At 39.2% G+C, this 24532-nt stretch overlaps 1 protein-coding gene across 1 annotated transcript; it reads left to right on the top strand.

Moving 5' to 3' along the window:
* Positions 1-18473: 18473 nt before the first annotated feature.
* Positions 18474-23953, top strand: LOC148010426 (pentatricopeptide repeat-containing protein At2g33680-like). The gene has a single exon (XM_087671878.1). It carries the CDS (start codon positions 18900-18902, stop codon positions 22371-22373), a length of 3474 nt encoding a protein of 1157 aa, XP_087528004.1. The 5' UTR covers positions 18474-18899; the 3' UTR covers positions 22374-23953.
* Positions 23954-24532: the final 579 nt, after the last annotated feature.

The raw sequence follows: 24532 nt of genomic DNA, 5'->3' as shown, positions 1-24532 counted from the left end.
TGTTGGATGAGCGTGATTGTTACATCAAGGCCGATCGATTCTTCAACATGCAGACTAATCTGAAACGCCTAGAATGGATGGAGAATTTAAAAGTAGTTGAGGCTTTTATCTTTTGTCCATCCAAAAGAAATCCACTTATGGTTACCAGTGGTCGACAGATACGTCTAGACCGTTATGTCTATGTGACATGGTACTGAAGGTAATCCCAGCCGACAAGATTATAATCCAAGGACATTGCAAGTATCGAGATTACCATATTCATGGTTTTCCCGATCTGCCATTTACATAGTATAGGTTTCATGACATAGACATCAATTGGCCTACTTTCTTCTACATGAATGTAACTGATATCCATCCTTAAAAAAGAAAGATATAATGATATCCTATTTTTGAAATTGTACATAACATCCAGCCTATCCTATCGATGATGATGTATCTCTACTTGTAAACATCTACCATTTGTAAATATCCCTTGTAAAAATCGTAGCGTATGGCTACTAATAATAAAAGATAATAGCTGTTAGATTTTGTAAAAATATTTTGCTCTTTGGTCATCATCATTTTACAAATCTAGTAATATATTTTAATGTGGAAACAAAGTTGTAAAATTTAAGTGCTAAAGTAATTCGTGAAAATTATGATAACCCAGGGTAATACAGCTAGTCTATCACTAGTCTGATTGAAATTAAGGAAAAGAAGTATCTCCTTAAGCAAGTTAAGCCACCGAAATTTGATGGGGCAAGGGCAAAGATGTTGAAGTTGAGGTAGAGATTTGGATTGAGACCATGGAGGACCACTTTACTGCTATGGGAAGTACCCCTACTAATCAGGCTATGATCAGCGAGTTGAAATTGACCAGTGAGGAATGCCTGTGTGGTGGAAACAGTGGTGTAAAAACCAGAGACTTGTTGAGACAACTATTACTTGGGAAAAGCTGAAAGAAGTTGTGCATGGTCGATATTTGCCACTAGCTTATCACACACTCAAAATGAATGTGTTCTTTAACTTAAGATAGTTGGGAATGAGCATGGAGGCATATTACTTAAAGTTTATCTCACTGCTTAAATATGTGCCTTCCATGACTATTGCTTAGCAGGTGTTTAAGTTTTGTTACAGATTGAATGCTCCTCTGAATACGCGCCTTGAATCTATGCACCCAACGAATCTGGAAAATGCTTTGATTCACGCATCACCTCTTGTTCAGAAGATTTAGTCAAAGCCAAGGAATAATAGGCTTTGGAATCAAAACAAAGGGACTTTGTGGGGCTATGTTAAGTGAGCCCAAGGTCAGCGTCCACTTGGTCAAGGAAAGAGGGCCAAAGCAAATGCAATTGGGAACTTCATACCTATGGGAAGTAATTCAAGAGTACCTAGGTGTTTCCATTGTAATGAGCCAAGCCACTTTAAAATACAGTTCCAAAATCTTGGCCAAATTCCTTGCCAAGGATAGTACAAAGGTCAGAACCAAGCTTCAATTACAAAAGGAAAAGCATATGCTATAATTCTTAAAGAGCTTGAAGAAGAGGGATATGGAGAGGGCATCAGTTCACGCCACACTCCATAAGAAATGCCCAAGTCGCCAATTTTCAGTGATTCAAACACCAGCAAAATATTAGGGTAAGTCCTTTAAAATTATGATTGACTGTGGAAGCACACACTCGTTCATGTCACCAAAGTGTGCCAGGAAATTAGGTATAGACACAATACCTACATCTAGGTTGCTTGTGGAACTTGTTAATGGAAAAGAAATCTTGTCTACTCAGCAAACTTGCAAAGTGATATTTAGCTTGGGAAGAAATTTCTCTAAAATGGGATTTAGGATCATGAATTCAGGGGCCTACGAATGTTTATTGGATATGGACTAGCTAATCCACAATGACACCCATATTCAATAAAGGCCAGGTGAATTTTCAAAACCTAAAGGGGGAAAAATTGATGACCCAAGGTGAGGCAGGAAAACCCAAGGTTCAACTAGCCAAATCATCTCGCATAATAAAAGGGTTAAGAAAAGGATTACCTGTGTATCTCATAAAATTAAATAAGGTTTAGCAGAATAATCAAGATGAGGGAGAGCCATATTGGTTGAAGGAATATGATGACATCTTCCCAGAAGAGCTAATTGAATTACCACCTTGAAGAGAAGTCGATCACGAGATCATACTTGAACCAGAAGCCGCTCCAATGGTTAAGAGTCCATATAAAATATCTATCCCTAAAGCAATTGAGGTGAAAGAGCAACTCAAATAATTACTAGATCAAGGATACATCAGACCCAGTAATTTGCCATGGGGAACCCCAATATTGTTTCAAAAGAAAAAGGATACATTGATTACCAAGGTCTAAACCAGGTAACAATTAAGAATAAGTATCTGATCCCAAGAATAGACAAGCTACTTGATAGGTTGCAAGGGGCAAAAATCTTTTCCAAGATTAATCTCTGATTTGGTTATTACCAAATAAGGATCAAGGAAGAAGATATTTCCAAAATTGCCTTTAATACCGGATATAGTCATTTTGAATTTCTTGTAATGTCTTTTGGTCTAACTAATGCCCCTGCTACATTTAACAGATTAATGCAGGACATTTTTCGACCTTATCTTAATGAGTTACTAGTCTTCTTTGATGACATCCTAACATACTCCAAGAGAGACGAAGACCATGAGCTGCAATTGCGCATTGTGTTGGACACAATGAGGATGCATAAGCTCTATGCAAAGAAAAATAAGTGTGCCTTTTTCAAAAGACAGATAGAATATCTCGGATTTATAGTATTTGCTAAAGGAATCTTTGTATACCCAACCAAAGTTAGAGATGTTCAAGAATGGCAATCTCCAACGATAGTTAATGAAGTGAGAAGTTTTTTAGGGCTAACTGGATGGTATAGAATTTTCATAAAAAATTATGCCCTAATAGCTACGCCTCTCACTGATTTGCTAAAAAAGCAAACTGCCATTGTATGGACACCCATTGAGCAAGCTAGTTTTGAGCAGCTCAAGAAAAGTTTGGTAACAATACCCATTTTAAAGCTACATGTTGTAACAGATGCAAGTTCTCTTGCACTAGGTTGCGTGCTTATGCAACAAGGTCATTCGATAGCCTATTCCTCAAGGAAACTGAAAATCCATGGGAGGAATTACGCTACCCATGATCTCAAGCTGTTACTTGTGATCCATGCTCTCAAGTTGTGGTGACACTATCTGCTTGGAAGCAAGTTTACTTTTATCAATGACCACAAAAGTCTCAAATGGATCTTTACTCAACTAGACCTCAACATGATGCAACATAGGTGGATTGAAGTCTTGCAAGAATTTGATTTTGAAATCAAGTTCATGCTTGGAAAATAGAATGTGATTTTAGCTACCATGATATCGATGCCTAGCAATCTAGTTATCGAGCTAGCCAAAGAAGAGGTTGACAATGATCCTAAGTATCAGCTAATGCTTAGAGAAATCCTAGTTAAGGACATTGATCCTAAGATAAAAGAAAAATACCAAAATTTCAATGCGAATGATGGACTTTTCTATTTCAGGACAAGGCTCTACATTCTCCTCAGTCAAGTGCTGAGAAAGAAGATATTATGGGAAGCCCATGACTCCCTGTTCTCAGGACACCTTGGCTATGCAAAAACTCTTAATGCAGTCAGAAAAAGTTCCTACTAGGAAAGACTGAAGCATGATATACTCATATATGTTACTGAATGCCTAAGTTGCCAGCAAGTGAAAGTTGAGCGTGTCAAAATGCCAGGCAAGCTCCAGCCACTTGACATTCCACAGATGAGATGGAAGTTCATGAGTATGAATTTCGTAGTTGGCTTACCTTCTATTTAATGCGGGTATAATTCAATCATGGTGATTGTGGATATGCTGATAAAGATCACTCATCTTATCCGAGTCAAGATCAATTACAAAGCTTCAGATATTGCATGGCTGTTTATGAAAGAAATCTTTAGGCTTCATGGATTGCCTAAACGGATCGTTAGTGATCGCGACTCTCTGTTTACATCACATTTCTGGAGAAGCCTATTTAAAGCTATTAGAACCTAGCTTTGCTTTAGCACAGCTTACCATCCCCAAATTGATGGTCAAATAGAGCCGGTTAATTAGGTCATTGAAGATATACTGAGAGCTTACTGTTCCATAGAATCGACAAGGTGGATATAGTATTTGCTCTTAGTAGAATTTTCCTACAATGCGTCATATCACCAAAGTAGTCAAATGACTCCATTTCAAGCATTGTATGGGCAAGATTGTTTGACGCCACTGAATTTCTCTAATCCAACCCTAAAGGTTGAGGCTTCTAAGAAAATGCTAGAAGACATGGATGATCAAGTCAAAACTATCAGACAAGACATCTAAGATGCCAAAGACTGTGAGAAAGCTTATGTTGATTTAGGACGGCAAGAGCGTATTTTCTAAGAGGGAGACATGGTTTTCATCCATGTATGCCAAAAGAAGAGTTCTCTGTCATTAAGAAAGTCCAAAAAGTTGAGTCCAAGGTATTGTGGGCCATACAACGTTCTCAAATGCCTAGGAGCTAATGCCTACAAACTGCAACTTCCTGATCATGTGAAAGTCCACAATGTGTTTCACATTAGTCTTCTGAAAGCTTGTGGCAAATTAAGATCATATTCTTGATGACCAGCAAATTGTAATGCCTATTCAAGGAGGTCTTGAACTCTAGCCTGATAAGATTATAGAAGTAAAAGAGAAACCAATGAGAAATAAAACCATTAGAGAGTATCTATCCAATGGAAAGACTATCGTGAGGAGGATGCCACCTCGATAGAAGAGACATCTTTGGAAAAATAGTTTCCCTAGTTCTTTTTGAGATGAGGACATCTTGATTCCTCTAAGGAGGAGAGGATGTAATATTTCCACCACAGCACTTCATATCAAGAAACGAATTTGGGCTTGAGGCGTTTTAACAATTACTCGTTGAGCTATCATATAAGTGACCGCACATAATTTTCTTAATATCAAGTCTTGCATTTAATCAATTCTGCAATCCGACATGAGAAGACGCCTCAATGTTCCCAGCCACCAAAAAGATGCCTCGTAAATAATATTATGATGGCTTGATCATAATTTTTTTCGCATTATATTTGATTTAGCATTACTGATTCTATTTAGTACATCAAAGATCACATTGATTTCATAATGGCAAGACAATCGCAAAAGCCTTAATCGGTAGACGAAGAACATACAAGAACGAGCATGATATTAAGTAAAGTATCAAAGAGTATGGCATGACTTTATAGACTAGATAAGTCATGAGATAACTTGGCCAAAAACCAATAGATGAAGTATTTTTGAAAAAAAAACACGTTTTTGAAAATATAGACCAAAATTCATGATGTTTTTAATGCTTGGAGGGAGAGAAAGCATAAAATAATCATTCCCATGCCACCATCCAACAGGTAGGCAATCAAAATGCATTTTTAATAAAGCTCAATTGGCTCTTGATAAGTAGCGAAAATAATGAGTCGATTGCATGCTCCCCCTCATGCCTATAAATACACCCCCTCTCCTTCATAAAAAAAGGCAAGAATGAAGACCTCCTGTTTTACTAGCAAAATTTTCTACTTCTCTTATTCATTGAAGCTTTGAAGCTTGAAAGAGAAAAATACCCCCTCCCCCTTCATAGAGAGAGAGAGAGAGAGAGAGAGAGAGATTCATAGGCCATTATATTGTGAAAATTGGAGAGTAAGAGAGTGTGTGAGAGAGATAGGCCTTCTCAAATGTCAGGGGAAGAGGCCATTTTGATTCCCTCTTGCTAAACTTCTACCTCATTTTCATTTTCTCTACCCCCTGCCATGCCTTCGCTCCATATGACCATACCGCTAAGCGAAATGTTGGTAAAATTTTTCTAGACGACCACCAACTCTCCCTGAACTACAACCTCAATTTCATCTGACATCCTGATGGCTTTGCGAGGTCACATAAATTCAAAAATCCCATTTGAAGCAAGGGAAGCAAGGAACACAACCGATGGAGAAAATGACGCGGTAGAAATTGGTGAAACCCCCGTTACAACAAAATTGAGAGAGGTAACATCTCGTCGGTTTGGAAAAAATTAATGATTTATACGCTTATTGCTATATTTGGCTTTAAACTATTATAAACACATTCTAAAGAAAATACACATAAACTGTCACTTAGGAAAATAAGGTAAGTATATAATAATTAGCTATTCAATGAAAAGACTCTTTCACTTGGAAAGGATTATATGCTTATAATTAAGAACATATCTTAATTATGATTTACTTTGTGATATTTATTGCTATTTCATTAATGACGCATGTGATCAAAATAATAGAAAAATGGTCGACGTTGTTAAGGAAGGGAGTATTTAATAATTTTTTCCTAAAAGTGACTATCTCTATTTCATTTTGCTAATGATAAATAGACGCATATGAATTTTATAACAATTTATAGAAAATCATTGAGATAATATCATGAAATAATCAATGCATTAAATCAACAGAAATTTGTATAGGAAAATATATACTATACACACATAAATTGAGTGCGTAGTAATATAATTCGATGTCTGAAGGCTGAAAAAAAAATTGCACTTATGATTTTTGCATTACTTAGAATAAAGTTTTCAGAAAAACAATCAGCATTGCACTTAGGATATAACTAAATGAAAATTGATCTTTCTAAATAACGTTGAAAGTTTAGCAAATGGTCGGATATCGTCGATTAAGCCATAGAATATGAGTAGAATAAAATAAAAATGATTTTCTTGTTGAAAACACACGCAATGTTAATATAAATAATTATATTAGTGAGAGTGTCAATATCATGAGTTGATCCACGTATGAATGAGCGAGAAAACCTTACCTAAAATATAGAGAATGTGGAAGCAAAAACAACTATGAAATGCTTGACAATCCTAAAACTATAAGTATCGGGAAATTGAATAAATATTGAAAGTCTGTAGGACTTGTTGGACATTAATAAGAATTTGTTGATGTTGATACAAATTCTAAAGTCTAAACAGACTTGGAAAAGCATTTGAAATCCTACTAAGCGTAGGTTAGGGTAGGGCGGCGCATGAATTGCCTGCCATAGGTATAAATGTCCATATTATATTTTAGGGTGAAAATACCAAAATTTTCATAAGGATAAAATAGACTTCAGTTTCGCGAAATAACTTGTGAATCCCAAAAAAGAGTTGCAATAAAGTAGGAAGTAAAACCCTAAGAATAAGGTGGGACCTTAAAAGAAAAACCCTAGATTTGGGTGGGACTGCTTCTTATGCTAAAAAACACTTGATGCTATTTCTTTTTTATTTGTGCATGCATTGATGGTTCCATAGGAAAGATTGAATGTGCTTGCAACAGTTAGATCTAATTGTAAATATATAATCAGGATAATAAGAGGAAAGATAGTGCTATGCCTCCCCTATGGCTAGACGTGGAACCTTGTTTCCAAGGGGGATTTTTTTGTACCATCGCAAGGAGGTTTGGACCGTGGCCTTGACGGTGAGAGGTCACTCGGTGAGGAATCTGCTAGGTAGAAGGAGGCGGGAGTGCCAAGGGGGCTCTGGCTGTAAATCTCTCGATCACTTCTAGGAACCGCGTGACCCTCACACGAATCAGGATGGGATCCTGGAGTCCCCGATACTAGTGAAGGGATATAAGGCTTGAAGGGTTTCTTTTCTTTTGTGTAGACAAAAGGGATTTTCTGGTGAATGGAGGTTTATCTTCTGCATAGGCAAAAGGGAAAAATCATTGTAAATAACTTTGCAAAATATGTTTTGCTAAAAGATTGTTTTCTCTATCTTTGTGTTGTGCCCTAAAAATTACATGAAGGAACCTATGACAATGGGTTAATTAACAAAGCTACTTTCATATGTCATAACTTAATGTGATAGGTAATTAGAAAACTAAAGAAAACCATTTGTGGGAAGCGGGTGTGCAAGATCCTTGACAAATGTGTCCTATGGATGGGTGGTCCCAATAAGATGGGAGCTTCTCTCAAGAGATTGAACAAAATATTAATTAGGAAAAATAAGGTAGAGCTGAGCGCTGACTTACCTAGGGTCAGGTCTTAAAACCTTGATGAGAAATTATCTTAGGGGAAAGGTGTAGTGGCTATGCCAGAACTTCGTTAAGGTTCCCTGAATCCTAACTAGTTACTGGAAAAAAGTGTTGCACTCCATGAACCAAGGGTAACTACGATTGTTCTTGTCGAATGAGAAGCCCTTGTGGGACACCTCGGATGGAGCTAACTGATGTATCAAGATCTCAGTTGTCAAATTAGGACCTTGAGCTTGCAGGTTGATCCTTGTGGGGAGGGACGGCTGGTACCTTCCATTACAGGGTGGGCTTTGGAAAACCTAGACGATAGACTCCGTGCATTCTCATGAGTGCCGAGCAAAGCCGTCTAGGATAGTTCCTTGATGGACCACTAAAACATGTTGCCAAGGAATTGTTAGGCAGGCTCTTGACATAATTTATTACAAGTGACATAGGGTATCTTTATTTCCTAGCACGAGTATATCTCTAAGCTTCTTTTGTTGTTTGGTATGGCTTTGTGTGAGCCCATTTCATGCCCCATGGATCCTAAGTCCAAGATGGTGAGGAGTAGAGTTTTGCTTTTAGATGCTACTTAGTACAAGTGTCTTATTGTATCACATATTTGGCTTATCCATACTAGGTCAAAAAATTCTTTTGTGATGACATTATAGTCTTCTTTTAGGAAGACTCCTACTCAAGCTCATTGGAGAGCAACCTTGCTCATGTTGCATTATTTATAGGGGACTCGATCCTATGGAATCATATATGGAGAGGGGGCCACTCTCACTAAATGGAGTACTCAAATTGGGTATGTAATGTGGAGACTTGATGCTCCACTTTAGATTTTTCTTTCTCTCTTGGCTTGGAAGATATCTCAATGAGTAATAAGTTGTAGCCTACCTTGGCATTATCTTTAACAGAGGCTAAGTACTGAGCACTTTTGTTCTACGGAGTCTGAATAGCCTACCCTAGCATTATCTTTAATGGAGGCTAAGTACTAAGCACTTTGTTCTATGGAGATTGAGTAGCCTACCCTGACATTATGTTTTGTGGAAGATGAGTACTGAGCACTTTGTTCTATAACTTAGGAGGGAGTATGGCTCTGTTGATTTTTGGTAGAGATTGCCTTTTCATAGATAAGACCCACACATCTACATGTGGATGATGATTGTGCCTTAGCTCTAGCAAAGAACCCTGTGTTTCATGCTTGTATAAAGCACATAGAGGTTTAGTACCATTTTGTACAAGAGTGGATTATGGATTTTGAGTTTGTGGTGGTCTACTGTCCCATAGTGGACAATGTAGTAGATCTCTTCATGAAGCCTTTGCCTTAGGCTTCTACGCTTCATCACATGAGGTCTTTGGGTCTTTAGACATTCCTAGGATCATTGGGTCTCCATACACTCCAAAGATCTAAGAGAGAGTATTAGCTTCACGAAGCCTTTGTCTTAGGATTCAATGCTTTGTCACATGAGGTCTTTGGGTCTTCAAACACTCACTCCCAAGACCTAAGAGGGGTATCGGCCTATATTTTATCAATTTTATTAGTCTATCATTTCTTGGTTGTGAGGTTCATCAAATTTTGACAAAGACGAAGGAGCTATGAATGTTGTAGCTTAGCTTAGGTGTTGGCATTTCTTTTTCAATAAGGTTTAAGTGTGTTCATACTGGCACCAATGCACTTGAATTTCTTTATGGTGGGACTGAGGTGCCTATTATTAGTGCTAGATATATTGGGTGTCCTGCACAAAGCTCATTGCCAAAATTTTTGCCTTCAAATTAAGCTAGTTGGGTAGTTTCATGCTGGCCAACTACATGATCTTATTCACCATATTTAGGGCATCTAGTTTTGGTTACTTTTTCTATTTATAGTAGGCTAGTTGGAGGCTGCTATTATTCATTCATAATTCTTTTGTAGGCTCAACAAACTCTGACATTGACATTCTCCGCCTCTAGTGCAACCACCCTCATTAGTCTGATTAGCTACCCTCATTAATGCCTTGGCCTATGTTTAGGGGATTGATCAGTGTGCCATTGTATTTCACAATCCATTTAGATTTAGTGTACATTATCACTCGATTGTCTTCTTTCTTCTTACTATCACTCTCTTCTTTTTGTACTCTTGTTTATCTTCCGTTGTCCACTGGTGCAAAGGGGACCTTCATGTGGCCACACTAGCCTAGAAAGCATAGTACTTCTCTTCATGCTTTTCAAATGTGTGGGATGCCATCACTAACCATGGGCTTTGCTAATCAAAGCCTAGCTAACAATTGAAAATACTAAAAAAGGAAAGAGTACAAGTTTAGATTGTCTAGACATTCTTTACTCAATGCAATGCATAAAATTTCTGGAATCATTAGTAGAGTAGAGGTTGGTTGTAGCACGGCAAGGCATGTTGGATGATGCTAGATGGATAGGGGCATAAGATCAGAGAGTAGATTCCTTGCTTTGCAAGTCATATGGTGTTTTGAGAATTCATTTGAAACCCCTAGATATTCTTTTCTCAAGGCAACAAATCAAGTTTCTAGAATCACTAGTAGCACATAGACATTGGCTCTAGTATGTCTAGGTATGCTGGATGATGCTAGATGGATAGGGGCACAATATTGGTTAGTAGATTCCTCACTCGGTAGGTCATATGGTGTTTCAAGCTTGCATTTGAACCCCCATGCAAGCTATTGGATAAAAAGTCAAACTTGATTAAGAGCTTTGTCACAAAAGGTGTTTTGAGATGGCATGGCATTTGGGACCCCAACCTATCAAAGGTAGTTGACATTGAGTAGATTAAGATGAAGTTTGATCTAATAAATAAAGAAGGAAGATTTTCAATGCAAATAGTTAGCAAGAAATAACAAAATTGACCCATTGCAATAGTCAATGGCAACATATCGCGATACATGGAGTCCTTGATAGGACACTAGTTATGGAAATGTGAAAGAAGGAGAGAGTACTATAAGAAGGACCCAAGTCACATAGGCAAAGCAATGGCATATTGGAGAAACTAGTACTCATTCTTTGAGACGAGCACATGGAGGAGGAATACAGAGAGCCATTCCCTCCTTCAAACTCAACATAATGCTCTAAAGGGTGGTAATGGATTATCTCCCAACAAAAGAAAGGCTTGGGAAGACTATGGAGGTTTCTCCCATGTGTGTTTTCTACAAGAGAAAAGAGGAGAATGTATAACACTTGTTATGGAGGTCTAATGAGTGAAATCAATCTTTAGGCAAGTTTAGGAGTGGGTTAAAAGAGTATGATTTGATGACAAAATTAGTCCTAATTGGGGAGAGGGGGAAGCTCAATGAATAAACATTAAAGGCTTGGAATGTGATAAGGACAATTGTTATTGCCTAGATTTGATGACAAAATTAGTCCTATTTGGGGAGAGGGGGAAGCTCAATGAATAAACAATAAAGACTTGGAATGTGATAAGGGCAATTGTTATTGCCTAGATTTGGATGCAAAGGAATGACCACATTTTTGAAAGAATAAAGTTGGTGTTATGCCCAAGGAAGACTCATGGTTAAAGCTTCAGGAGGAAATACACACAATTTTGAAGGGACTTAAGTTGAAATGTAGAATCTTTAGCATTTTTCTCATGAAATTCAAGGAAGTGTTAGGCAAGGCCTAAAAAGTGCATTATATTTTCTACAATAATCTTATTTTTTACAATACATTCATTTACAAACTATTTTCCTTGGTATTGATAAAATGCATATATGAAGACAACTTGTATGTACAAATAAATGCTTTGAGAGATTTGTGCATGTTACTACATAAAAATAAATATCTAGGTGTGCATGTGTGCTTTAAAAACCTCTTAAAATAGACATATATACATAAATACATTTACTTTAAAAAAATTTCACATGCAAAAAAGAATACATGGACACATAATACATTAATTTGAAGATGCATTCACATTTATATAATTATATGTTTACTATTACTATTTACATTAAAAGTTTTTGCATTTATGAATCTCTCTCTCTCTCTCTCTCTCACACACACACACACACACACACACACACACACACACACACACACACACACACACACACACACACACACACACACACACACACACACACACACACACACACACACACACACACACACACACACACACACACACACACACACACACACACACACACACACACACACACACACACACACACACACACACACACACACACACACACACACACACACACACACACACACACACACACACACACACACACACACACACACACACACACCCACACACCCACCCACACGCACACGCACACGCACACGCACACGCACACGCACACGCACACGCACACACACACAATTATCTAATGGGCAAGCATTTGGACTATCTAGAATATGGTGAATTATGCAACTTTTTCTCTCTATCATGAGCAAAATAGAGGTAAATTTACATTTTGATATATAAGTGCAAACCAAAAATAGAAAATTCTACATTTTCTATTAAAAGAAATCAAATTGATATTCTTTGTTCAAGCTACACAAGTTGGTTGAATAGTAGGAGGATGATTACACATTCGGCAAGCTCTTGCTCCACCATGCAGTAAGATGGGCTTGTGGGCACAAACTTGGGGGATTTACACACACAAGGATGCCAATGCATCACTCAGATGTGATTAGCCTATTAGTAAATTGTTGGCCTCTTTTACTAAAGGTCATATGTTTAACCCCATGCTTTGCCATAAAATATACATAACTTTTTGAAAATAGGTATTCTAAAAGGAATTGGGTAGTTGGCTACCTAGAATTGAGTAACTTGTGGATCCAACCATATTTGACATGTGATGGTGGTGGACACAACGACTTTTTGATCTGTAACCTATATGGTCTTGATCTTTAACATGTGAGGTGTGTAAGTGACATTCAATTGTCATATTTCTAATGTATAATAGATATGGTTGAAATAGCAAGATAAAAAAAGTGATGCATGGATCTAAGTATAGAGGTGAAAGAGAGCATACGAAGGGAGAAGACCACATGATGTACATTGCCATAGGGATTAAAGCATTTTATTGCCACACTTAGTGGCATTCAAAGCTATTACCACCTTCTAACATGTGGTGACATGCCCTCTTGCATGCATGCAAGGATGGGAAGAGGGCATTGTTGGCCTAAGTGCCTATGAGTCTTCTATGAAGCAATAGAGGAACGATGAATCCATGGAGATTGATTATGTTGGTGATGTTACTATTGGAGTAGATATAGAAGGGTTGGAAAGGAGGATGCAAGAAGATCAATGGATGTTAACTCATAAGAAAAAAGCAGTTCATTGAGGATGGTAATTAGATCCTTTGCACCCAAATGGCTTTCTCCCCCTCATGCATTGAACAAATGAATGAAGAGTGCTCTTGATGTGTCGTTTATACACATACTTCATGAATAAGTCACCAATGGAAGAGTAGTTTTCTTGATGGTCCTGGTCTACCTTTGAATCCAAATCCTCTCTATCTTAGCTTTCTTGTGTTGGTAAATGATTCTTTGTTATATTGGTTTATTCTAAAGGTGAGAGAGATCTATCATTGGGGTTTGCATTTGGCTTCAAGGTGAATTTGGTATATGTCTACCTTGGCATGTAGACTTTAATCCATAGGGAGTGCTACAGATTGAGTGCCCAATTTGGGTTAGTCTCCCTAGCCTCCCCATGCGATCGAATTGGGAGATTAGCATATTGGCTAAAGCAATGGGAAAAATCTTATACATCCTTTCTATTGTAGCATCTAATGGAGTACTTAAGCTTGAGAAGAGAGATTGCATTTTATGGGATAGTAGAAGGAATATCCCTAAGATTTTGGAGCTTTTCAACCTCAATAGAATCAAGCCATTAAAGGCAAAGGGAGGAAGGCTAATCAAATTAGGAAAGAGGATTCTAGAGGTAGGAGTGACAATCATGTGTCAAGGGATGTGACAAAGGTTTAAAACATTGATAATAAGGAAAACAACCTGCCCAAGAATATGACAGATAAAGGAAAGAATATGACAGATAAAGGAAAGAAGAAGAAAATTGTCAAGTCCACAAGAATTACTTTGCAATCCTCAATGATGAAGGTAATAGGAGGAGGAGGGGATTTTTATATATGAATAGGTGCACCATGCAAAGGATAACTCTAAATACCTAGAATGTGAGAGGCTTGGGTGGTGAAGCAAAGAACAATGCATAACATGAGGAAAATGAAGCCAGGTGTTATGACCTTGTAAGAAGTTAAGCTTGGTGTTGATGAGGTACGAGGGTAGTAGTACCAATTGAAGACTTTGGTCAAAAGCTCATATTATTTTTGGTATATGACTCAAACTTGTTGATTGAAAGGGCAAAAATGTGCGACAACTTGAATAGTAGGCTTGTAGAAGAAAACAACATGCTACTTTTGGTGATTGGAATATGACCCTTTTGGATGAATATTGCTCACATGGGGGAGGATATATGATCACCCAAGAAAGAGAAAGGTGGTATGACTTGTAGGTTTCCCACAAGTTGATTAACATTGCTATTGCTTTTGGTGGTTGTAAGAAACTTACTTACACATGGCATAATAAGCAAGATGGTATGTCATGGAGAGTTACTAGATGGCATAGAATCTATCTCAATAATGGTGCATGATACCCGATGTTTGGTGGATGATGTTGTTAGAGGTAGCTTCATTGGATCATATTCCTATTCTATGTTTGTTGAGGCCCGCCCGGGGGGGGGGGTTTTGGGATAGAGCTAATGATGCCCTCCACCTCAACCCCACCTGGATGCACCTTGCCTCATCCCCTTAGTATTTAGAATGGATTATAGACTTGGCCTTCAAGTTAATTCAACCACAACAACTGTTTAGGTACCTCAACTGCCTACTTGGAATTGGTGTAATCACATGCAAGAGAGTTGACTGGATGGAGTAGAAAATGAGGAGCAAAATTGACATGTAGAGGGGCCACCCACATGATTTTCAAGGTAAATTGATTGTTATAGAATCCGAGATACACACTCGACTTTCTTATATACTTAAAATATATATGGCGAATATTATGTTGGCACAGAGGGAGAATAGATGAGAGAAAAGAAAGATGTAGAGAGAGGGGTAGAGAAATTTGCAACACACTAGGGACTGGAAGACGGGCTAGTCCCCCCCCCTTGTGGAGTTATATTATTGACAAGGAGCAAGCTCCTATGTTACACATAAGCTAGTTCTTACTTGTAGATCTTGGAAACAAGATCATGGTTCCTTGCACGGTATACAACCGGCTAACACTTGCACAACTTGGAAGTTGGCACCTTTTGATCCTTCTTGAGTCTCCTTCTCTCCTACACAATATGTGTAGGGCTCTCCTCTTGGTGCTTGATTTCAGCAAAGCTTCCGTAGCAGTTGCACCTTCTCTTCTCCTCTTTGAACTTGATTTCAGTAGAGCTTCAGTAGCACTTGATTTCAGCAGGGCTTCTGCAGCACTTGCACCTTCTCTTCTCCTCTTTGAACTTGATTTCAGTAGAGCTTCAGTAGCACTTGATTTCAGCAGGGCTTCTGCAGCACTTGCACCTTCTCTTCTCCTCTTGGATATATGTAAAGTGATGCTTCCTTCACCTCTCTCTTACACCCAAGGAGAGCCTCCTCTTTTATAGGCTTTCAAGAGCTTCTCTTCTTGGAGAGAGAGTTGAGTTGATCTTCATGCAAGATGTGGTTGTTCCGCTCTACATCGCTAATTTTGAGATATCTCTTTGTGCGTTGTTTGGATGAAAAAACGTCCAACACGAAAGTTGTAGATCTCACTGTTTTCGATAACCTTAGTTGCTTGTTTTTAGAGATCATTTTTCTATTGCGAGATATTTTAAAAATGGATTTTCCAAAAAACAGCTTTTTAAATTGTACTCTTAACTTGTTGTCCATGCAACCACCTTGAGTCATAGACGAGGAGAGTTCATTAGATCGCCTTGGGCCTCAACCTTAAGATTGAATTCCACACAAAAGCTTGTGTCATTTTAGACCTTAGAAAGAGAAAATCACTTCTCTCCTCACTTCCAGAGGATCACGTCTCTTGTCTTTCTTAGTGAGAGAATTCACTCTCTCGTCTTTCTTAATGAAAGAAAAGACCTTAAACCTTGACTTGTAGGGGAGAGGATGACCCCAAATGAATGCAATGCTCATTACATACAAGTAAACATTCCGAGGCGTCCCTGGATGCACACATAAATACATATACACAATGCTAATGCACTTCCTCTTCTTAGAACTCAATCCATCTTCATTTATGTGTAACTCCTTGGTTCTTGTGTACACTCTTACATTTGGCAGACACTTCTTTCCCCCTTCATAACTTGTACTGCTTGTACCAGATATCCCCGTCACAGTGCTCTAATCACCCCATTAAGTGATGCATTAGGAATACTGGTCTCTAAATGGTCTCATGGCCATGCTAGATCATCATCAACACTTAAAGAAAAGTGAGTCATTAATTTATTGATATGAATTTATTAAATAGAGAATGTGTAATAAGCAATTAATTTAGTGACATTGATAGTCATCAAGGTCATGTTGTCATTGATGGTGATATTTTGAGCCATGGTATTAAACATTGGCCAAAGGTAGATATGCTAGAATTGAGAAGTTTGGGGCCCTCCTATGGAATTAATTTATTGGAAAATGGGGTTGGAGGGCCATACCATGGCCTTTGATAATAGCTAGTCAAGATAAAGGGGGTTTGGGCCTTCATAAGCTTGTAGTGAAGGTCCAAGCATTAATGTTTAGCTTGTTAAGAGAATGGAGGTGACTTAGAATGTTGCTGAAAGGATGGTTGTTTAGGGTGTGTATTAAATAGAGTGCGCACGACTTGCATTGGATAGATCCTCTACTTTGAAAATGACTCAAGATCAATGAACCTTACATCGTATAGAAGTTACCCCAAGCATGGCAAGGGGTATTGAAAAAAACCACTTGGGTTTGAGAGCAAGATTGAAGAGGAGACTCTTTGCTTATGCATATTATATGAAGCTATAAATTTACTCATGACCTGCTATTCTAGCCTAATGATAAAGACCCTAAGTTGACCAAGAAATTAACAAACAAGGAAATTATTAGGTGGAAGAAAATTTGGGATCAAGGGGAACATAGAAATGATGGATGAAAATTGGATTAGGGAGACCAATTTAATTTGACCAATGGGGAGGTAGATTATGTTTAATAGATGCTAGGCAAAAAACAAGGCTCGACTAGCCTATTGCTAAAAGTACCAACCTGAGGAAGTTCTTATTGGCTTCTAATGGCAAACTTTTGTGGAGGTGTCAAAAAGCGAATGATTTCAGTAAGAAAATGAATTAGTTAAGCCACATGATTATATGCTAGAGAAAATGGCATCCTAGGGCCAAGAAGAGAATATGGGTGAGAAGAATAAGAGGCGTATGGAAAGTAACGCCCTTTATAAAATTGAATTTCATTTTGTGGAGGGTAGTGATGGATAAATTGCCAATAAGGGAAAGATTGAGCAATTCAATGAAGGTTCCATCTCTATGCTACTTTTGCAAGAGGGAAGGAGAATCAATTTTGACACCTCTTTCAAGAATTCAGAGAGATCAAGAGAATCTAGAGGAATATTAAAATATGGTTAATCGAGGTGGTCCTATCTTAGGGGTGAAGTGCAAGCGGCTTGAAAGGTTTTGGAATCAAAGATAATGCCTATAAACTGTTTTATAAGGCTTTAATTAAAGAAGGCCTAAGGCTCAACCTTGAATATGATGCCAATGTACATATCTTATTTTGTCTATAACTCACATGCATTATTAACAAAATGTATTGCATGATCCCTACATGATACATTTCACCAACTTCTATCATTCTTTAAAAAAATGTGATGCCATGTTTGACAATTTATTTTGTACCCTCATGATGCCCCATTCAAGTGGAGTAAGAGATCCATTGGTTGATCCTTGATCCTTGGGGTGAATGTGGCTTCATACACAGATGCTTACTCAGTTGTTCTAAATGTTGTTTGATATCTTCTAATCATTACTCTAACTTGCAAATCGATCTTGATGAGAAACGTTTTGTGTAATAGATATAAAAACCTTTAGCTCAAAATTCAAGAGGGATTTTTGAACCAAATTACATATATTTGCTATTTGCAAATTTTGAAAGTTCAGTAACATTTTTAAACTGTTTAGTTTACATTAAACTTCGATTTTGCATGACCACTCTTAGCAATCAGAACAAAAGGCAAATTTGCAATTTTACTCCTCCTCTCTTGTCTCATCGTTTTCAACATCCCTAACCCCTTTAGGCCAATATTTACAAAAAATTGAGGTTCAATATAAATGAATTGTAAAAATTTCTAAAAGGACGTCAAAATCCCAAAAAAAGGGCTAAAATTTGATTTAAATATTTTTTAGTTATAGCTAAAAAACTGTAAACGCATATAATTTCATTCAAAAACCTGTCTAAAAGTTTGAGTTAAGGCTCGCGTTAGGTGATATCGATGTGGAGCAGCAATGATGGGAAGATGGCAGATGCAGCCTCTGCAGCTCATGGACGCGGTGGCCAATCAGGAGAACTTTCGCCACCTTGCGCTATCATGCCTGGCTCCGTCGAAGCAAGGGCCGTCGGACCAGGTGCTCCTGGAAGCTACACGTCCATGCTGCATTCCTATATGCCTGTGGCGATGCTGTCACTCCGCCGCACACCAGGCGGCCCGCCCTGGAGGTCGCAGGAGCACACAGCATCCTCTTGCTCCATTCACTGGCGGTTGAGCATAACTGCCAGTACTTTCATTGCTTGCCATAAATAACTGGAACAGGCATTCAAATTCGCGGTTAAAGACGAATCAGGCCCGTACATACCCCTGATCATGACCCGTCCTTGTGGAATTCAGCCTCATCATGGACCGTCGTTGCCTAATGCGCATCATGAATGTTGCCACAAGCTTGGGAAGAGCTAACAGAAGTGCCTGGAGGACATGCTTCATTATGCATGCATCCACTGCTAGCACTATGAGGGGTATGTTTAGCGATTGTGGAAGTGTTGTGGAAGCAGAGCACATGTTTCAGGGGTTGGTGGAGCGCAGCTGTGTGGCATGGAATGGTATGTTGTCAGCCTATGTTGATCAGGGTGAAGGAGTGAAGGCTTTGCTATTGTATCGACAAATGCAAGAGGAAGGGGTCTATGCTACTGACCACACTCTCATGATTGCCCTTCAAGCATGTGGAAGCATCCTAGAACAGTTGGAAAGTACAGGCAAGGAAAGCCTACAGACTAAAGAAATGATGATCGAAATTGGTAAAGCATTACATGCCGGGGCTCACAGGAGAGGCTTTCAATTCAATCTATATATCGCTAGCACTCTTGTGAGTCTATATGGCAAGTGTGGAAGCATTTTTGAAGCAATGAATGTGTTCATTGGGCTGACACAGTGCAATGTGGTGGTTTGGTGTGCACTGATCACAGCATTTGTGAAGCAGGAAGAAGGATCAAGTGCTTTGCAGCTCTATAGACAAATGCAAGAGGAGGGTGTAAGCCCGAACCAGCCAACTTTTGTGGTTGCTCTTAAAGCATGTGTATTACTTGCAAAGAATGAAGTGATTGGTGTGAAAGAACAGGCAGCTAAGATGGCATCTTTGGAAATTGGTCAAACATTGCACCTCGAGGCTGTTGAGAAGGGCTTTACTTCAAATAATTTTATTGGTTGCATCCTTGTGAGTATGTATGGCAAGTGGGGAAGAATTTTGGAAGCAGAGAGGATATTTGAAGGGTTGCTGGAGCGAAATGTTGTTTGTTGGTGTGCGATGCTTTCAGCATATGTTGAGCAGGACCATGGGGAAAAGGCTTTACTGCTGTACAGGCAAATGCAGGAGGAAGGTGTAATTTCAAACCGGAAAACCATGGCCATTGCTTTTCAGGCATGTAGCTCTTTTGCAGGGAAGGATAATGGATTCGGTATGGAAGAGCAACAGTGTAGGCTAATGAGTCTAGAAATTGCTAAAGCATTACACGCTGATGCTAAGAAACAGGGTTTTACTCTGGATGGCATCCTTGGTTGTATCCTTATAATTTCATATGCCAAGTGTGGAAGCATTGTTGAAGCAGAGCAAGTGTTTAGCAGATTTTTAGAGCATGGAATCTTGTCTTGGAGTGTCATGTTGTCTGCCTATGTTGAACATGATGAAGCAGAAAAGGCTCTTCAAATGTATGCACAGATGCAGGTTGAAGGTTGTAGTCCTGATATTCAGATGCTTGTTATTGCTCTTCATGCGTGTTGCAGCCATTTAGGCAAGAATTTGGAGAAAGATACATTTGGTATGAAGAAGGGCCGACCAAGTTTATCAATGTTGTTGAGGATTGGAAAGGCTTTACACATTGATGCTCAAAGGATGTTGGCAACTTCGGACTGTTTCGTTTGTAACATCCTTGTGACCATGTATAGCAGGTGTGGGTGCATTTCTGAAGCAGAGGAGATTTTCATTGGCTTGTTGGAACGGGATTCTGTATCTTGGAATGCAATGCTATCAGCATATGTTGAGATAGGTGATGGAAGAAAGGGGTTATGGTTGTACAGGCAAATGCATGAGGAGGGGTTGACTCCAAAACCAGAGATTTTCATGTTGGTGCTTCAAGCGTGTGATGCTCTTTTTGAGAAGGAAGAATCTATTATATCCAATGAGAGAAGGCCAGTTATAGCCTTGGAAATTGCAAAAGCCCTACATGCTGATATAAGGAAGAGTGGCTTCACATCAGATATTTTTGTTGGCAGCAACCTTGTCACTGTCTATGGAAAGTGCGGAAGCATAGCCGAAGTAGAGCATGCATTTGATGGGTTTTTGGATCGTGATATTGCTTTGTGGAGTGTGTTACTTGCAGCATATCTGGAGCAGGGTCAGGGAGCGGGAGCTTTACATCTATACAAACAAATGCAGGAAGAAGGCTGCAGTCCAGATCAGATGACTTTCGTGATTGCTCTTCAAGCTTGTGTCATTCTTTCTAGAAAAGATCAAGCTACAAATAAGAAGAGAGGAACTAAAGAGCTAACTTTGGAGATTGCGAAGGCATTACATTTTGATGCTAATAGGAAAGGTTTTACCTCAAACATCTTCATTGCCACCACCATCTTGAGCATCCATGGGAAGTGCGGAAGCATTGAACAAGCAGAGGTGGTGTTTGATTCTCTGGTGAAGCGCAACATTGTGTCTTGGAATGCAATGCTGTCAACATATGTTGACCAAGGCCAAGGAGTTAAGGCCTTCAAACTGTATAGGCAGATGAGAGAAGAAGGAGTGCCCTCAAACCAGCAGACATATGCGATCCTCCTTCAGGCATGCTGTACTCTTGCAGGGGGGGAAGATAATACTTCCGAGAGAGTTCAAGCTACCTATGTAATGCCTTTGGATATTGGGAAAGCATTGCATGCTGAAACTCGTAAAATGGGCTTCATGTCTGATGTTTTTGTTAGCAACTCAATTATGTATATGTACGGGAAGTGCAGCAGCATTATGGATACAGAAAATGTGTTTGATGGAATGCCGGAGCATGATACTGCTTCATGGAACACCATGCTGTTAGCATACATTGAGCAGGGCGGCCAAGGAGAAACCGTTTTGCAATATTTTATGCAAATGCACAAGGAAGGGGTGATTCCAGATGACATCACAATTTCATATGCTTTGCAAGCATGCTGTGACATAGGACATTTGGAGATCTGTATGCAGCTACATTTTGATATTATATCTGCAGGTTATGACCACTATCCTTCAGTGGTGAACACTCTTATACGAGCATATGGCAGTTGTGCAAGCATGGTGGATGCAAAGACAGTTTTTGATGGATTGCCTGACCCTGGGGTTGTGTCCTGGAATGCATGCTTGGCTGGTTATGCACAAGAAGGGGACACTGAGACAAGCTTAGAATTGTTTGAGGAAATGAAAATAGCAGGTATTTCTCCTGATGGAGTTACACTTCTCTCACTTCTATCTTCTTGCAATTATGGAAGCCTTGTTACCAAGGGGGTGGAGTATTTCAATTCCATGGTGAGCGATTTTGGTCTCACCCCAAACTTGAAGCACTATGCCATTATGCTAGACCTTCTTGGACGGGTAGGAGACTTCAAAATGGTGGAGAAGATGTTGTCAGGAATGCCAATGCAGGCTGATTATGCTCTATGGTTGAGCTTACTGGGTGTGTGTCGCATTCATGGCAACATGAAGCTTGCACAAGGGGCTTTTGATCTTGCATTGTATTCAAAACCAGAGGAACCTGCTCCATATGTTCTGATGTCAAATGTATTTTCAGAAACTGCACCACAGGAGGTTGTGAAAGTGGTGGAAAGTTTAAGGCCAGCAATGTGCTTGAAGGAGTGCTGCTAAGGGTGTATTGGTATATATGAGTAAGGAAGATCCTTAGTGAAGAAACCCAGGTGTTGTACAGCCTGACACGTAAGGGGTGAGAGGCACTTGTGTATGGGTTTCTGAACCAAGTGTATGCAAGTGGGAGAAAGAATTTGTCCAGCCCTTTTATGGAGCTTTGTTGCAGATCTGGTTGTGCCTCCTTGCTGTTTGCCAGCCATACAATGTAGAGGATGGTTGTTCAGATCTCTGATCATGTGATGTGTTCAAAGCTCATGAAAGTGGCCTTTACAATCTCTATAGAAATGCAATGCTTATACGGGAACACTGGCTAGTAATATGGAACTGCTTGACTGCAATGAGGTAGCAAGTCCACACATCACAATGTTTGCCTCCCAGCATGCCTATTTTTATAGAGCCCGATAGCCAAGAAGCAGGAAAGACCTCTAACCAACATGGAAGTCCTTTGGAGCTTGGCAAGTATTTTCAATTGTCACGTGGCAAAATGGATTGTGATATCCGTACTTTAGTTATGTTGTGGGTTGAAACATTTGCTTCATAGATGGTTGACTGCAGGAGCCAAGGGCACAAAAGACTCGGGAAGGATGCACAGGTCCTTTCAGCATTAGTCATGCGAATGGCAATTAGAAGCTAGGTCTAAGCTGCAAGATAAGATGTGGCTCATTGTAGTTTGACAAGCAGAATGTTTCAAAAGATGCACAACCTAATGCACAAATTACTCACTGTAAGAGGCACAACCTGCGGCTACATGTGGGAGGCCTTCTGCATCACAGATCCCACTCTTTTGTGGACAAAGGTCTGAAAGTCAGTTAAGTGGTGCAGGGTGCTCTCATGTGGAAAAGCTGCTGCCAGATTACAAAAATCTTCAGTTGGGAGCTTTTTATCTGGTCCTATGTGCCTTAAAAGCTTAAGGTGCAGAAAAGGTGCCTACCTTCTTGTTCAGTGCATCGCACGTCCAATGTCTAGATGTGGAGTTTCTCCTTGATTTTTGCAGCTAGCCCCTGGAGGATCCCATGCCATCGGACTATCAGGTCAGAGCTCCTTTATTAGAATTAGAACTTGTCATATACCCCATGTGACAGGCTTACACAATGATAGGATGTAGGGTTGTTAACAGAAATTGAGGAGGATCAATCATGTAACATCAAGAAGAAAGCCCACAAGAGCTTTCTTCTTGATGTGGCTGGTTATGTAAATTAACAAACAGCCCATTTTATAAACATTAACCAGGTTGAAGCCACCCTTGAGCAAGGGACTAGCCACTACTAACTAAATAAGCTACTCACTCTACTTTGTAACATTCTTTTGGCCATTTACATAGTACAAGCTTTAGTCTTTTTTTTTTTCCAAAGGCAGAAAAATTCTATTAACAAGATTCGTAATAAAATATTGTCAGAAGTGGATGCAGTGATGGAAGTGTAGAAAACTGCTGTAATAGATTGCTGAACACAAGAGACAAAGGAAAGAGAGAAATGCTGCAAAAGAAAAGAACATTGCACGTAGAACTTAGAGGCAAAGAGATACTTGGGAAATGGAATCCATATACCAAGATATGAGATAGTTAAGAACCAATGTGAGTCACTGGTTGTGAAGGCACTGGCACTTGCTTCTCTTCCTTCACTAGATCTTGTCAAATGATGAATGATAGATGATGCAGGATGATTGTGGAGGAGCTTGAATAAATAGGCAAAAGTAATGCCATAACTGATGTTAGGTCAGCCAACGATAAATGCTAAAATGACCATAAAATGCTAGATACAATGCCTAAATAATCTAGAATGTGCCTAGCTCTCTTTGGCATGCACAAACTCAACCATGAACTGGCATATCTACTAACATCCTCTCTTAGATCATGGGTGATTTGATACAATACAATTTATAATGATAATGGCCCATCATACTATATGCGATGAGGACCATTGGGGTAGAACCATGGATACCCAAGTAGTGGGTACACAAGCCACCACCAAGGTGCCTCAAAGAGAACCTGATGTCAATGTTGATTATATCAACTCCTAAAAATAGAGAAAAATCATAGCAGCTTCTATATATTTGTCAACAATGTCTTGTAGTAGCATACAAGACTAGCTTGTCAAAAATGCCTATGAATATATGTGACCATGGATTCCCTGCCTTTGGCTAGACCGCCAAAGTGTCCC

This window comes from Lygodium microphyllum, chromosome 29 (assembly GCF_053477565.2).
Source record: "Lygodium microphyllum isolate KBCC chromosome 29, Lygodium_microphyllum_v1.1.10, whole genome shotgun sequence".
Lineage (NCBI taxonomy): Eukaryota > Viridiplantae > Streptophyta > Polypodiopsida > Schizaeales > Lygodiaceae > Lygodium > Lygodium microphyllum.
Note: the sequence above shows the minus strand (reverse complement) of the source record. Positions and strands in the feature narration are given on the sequence as shown.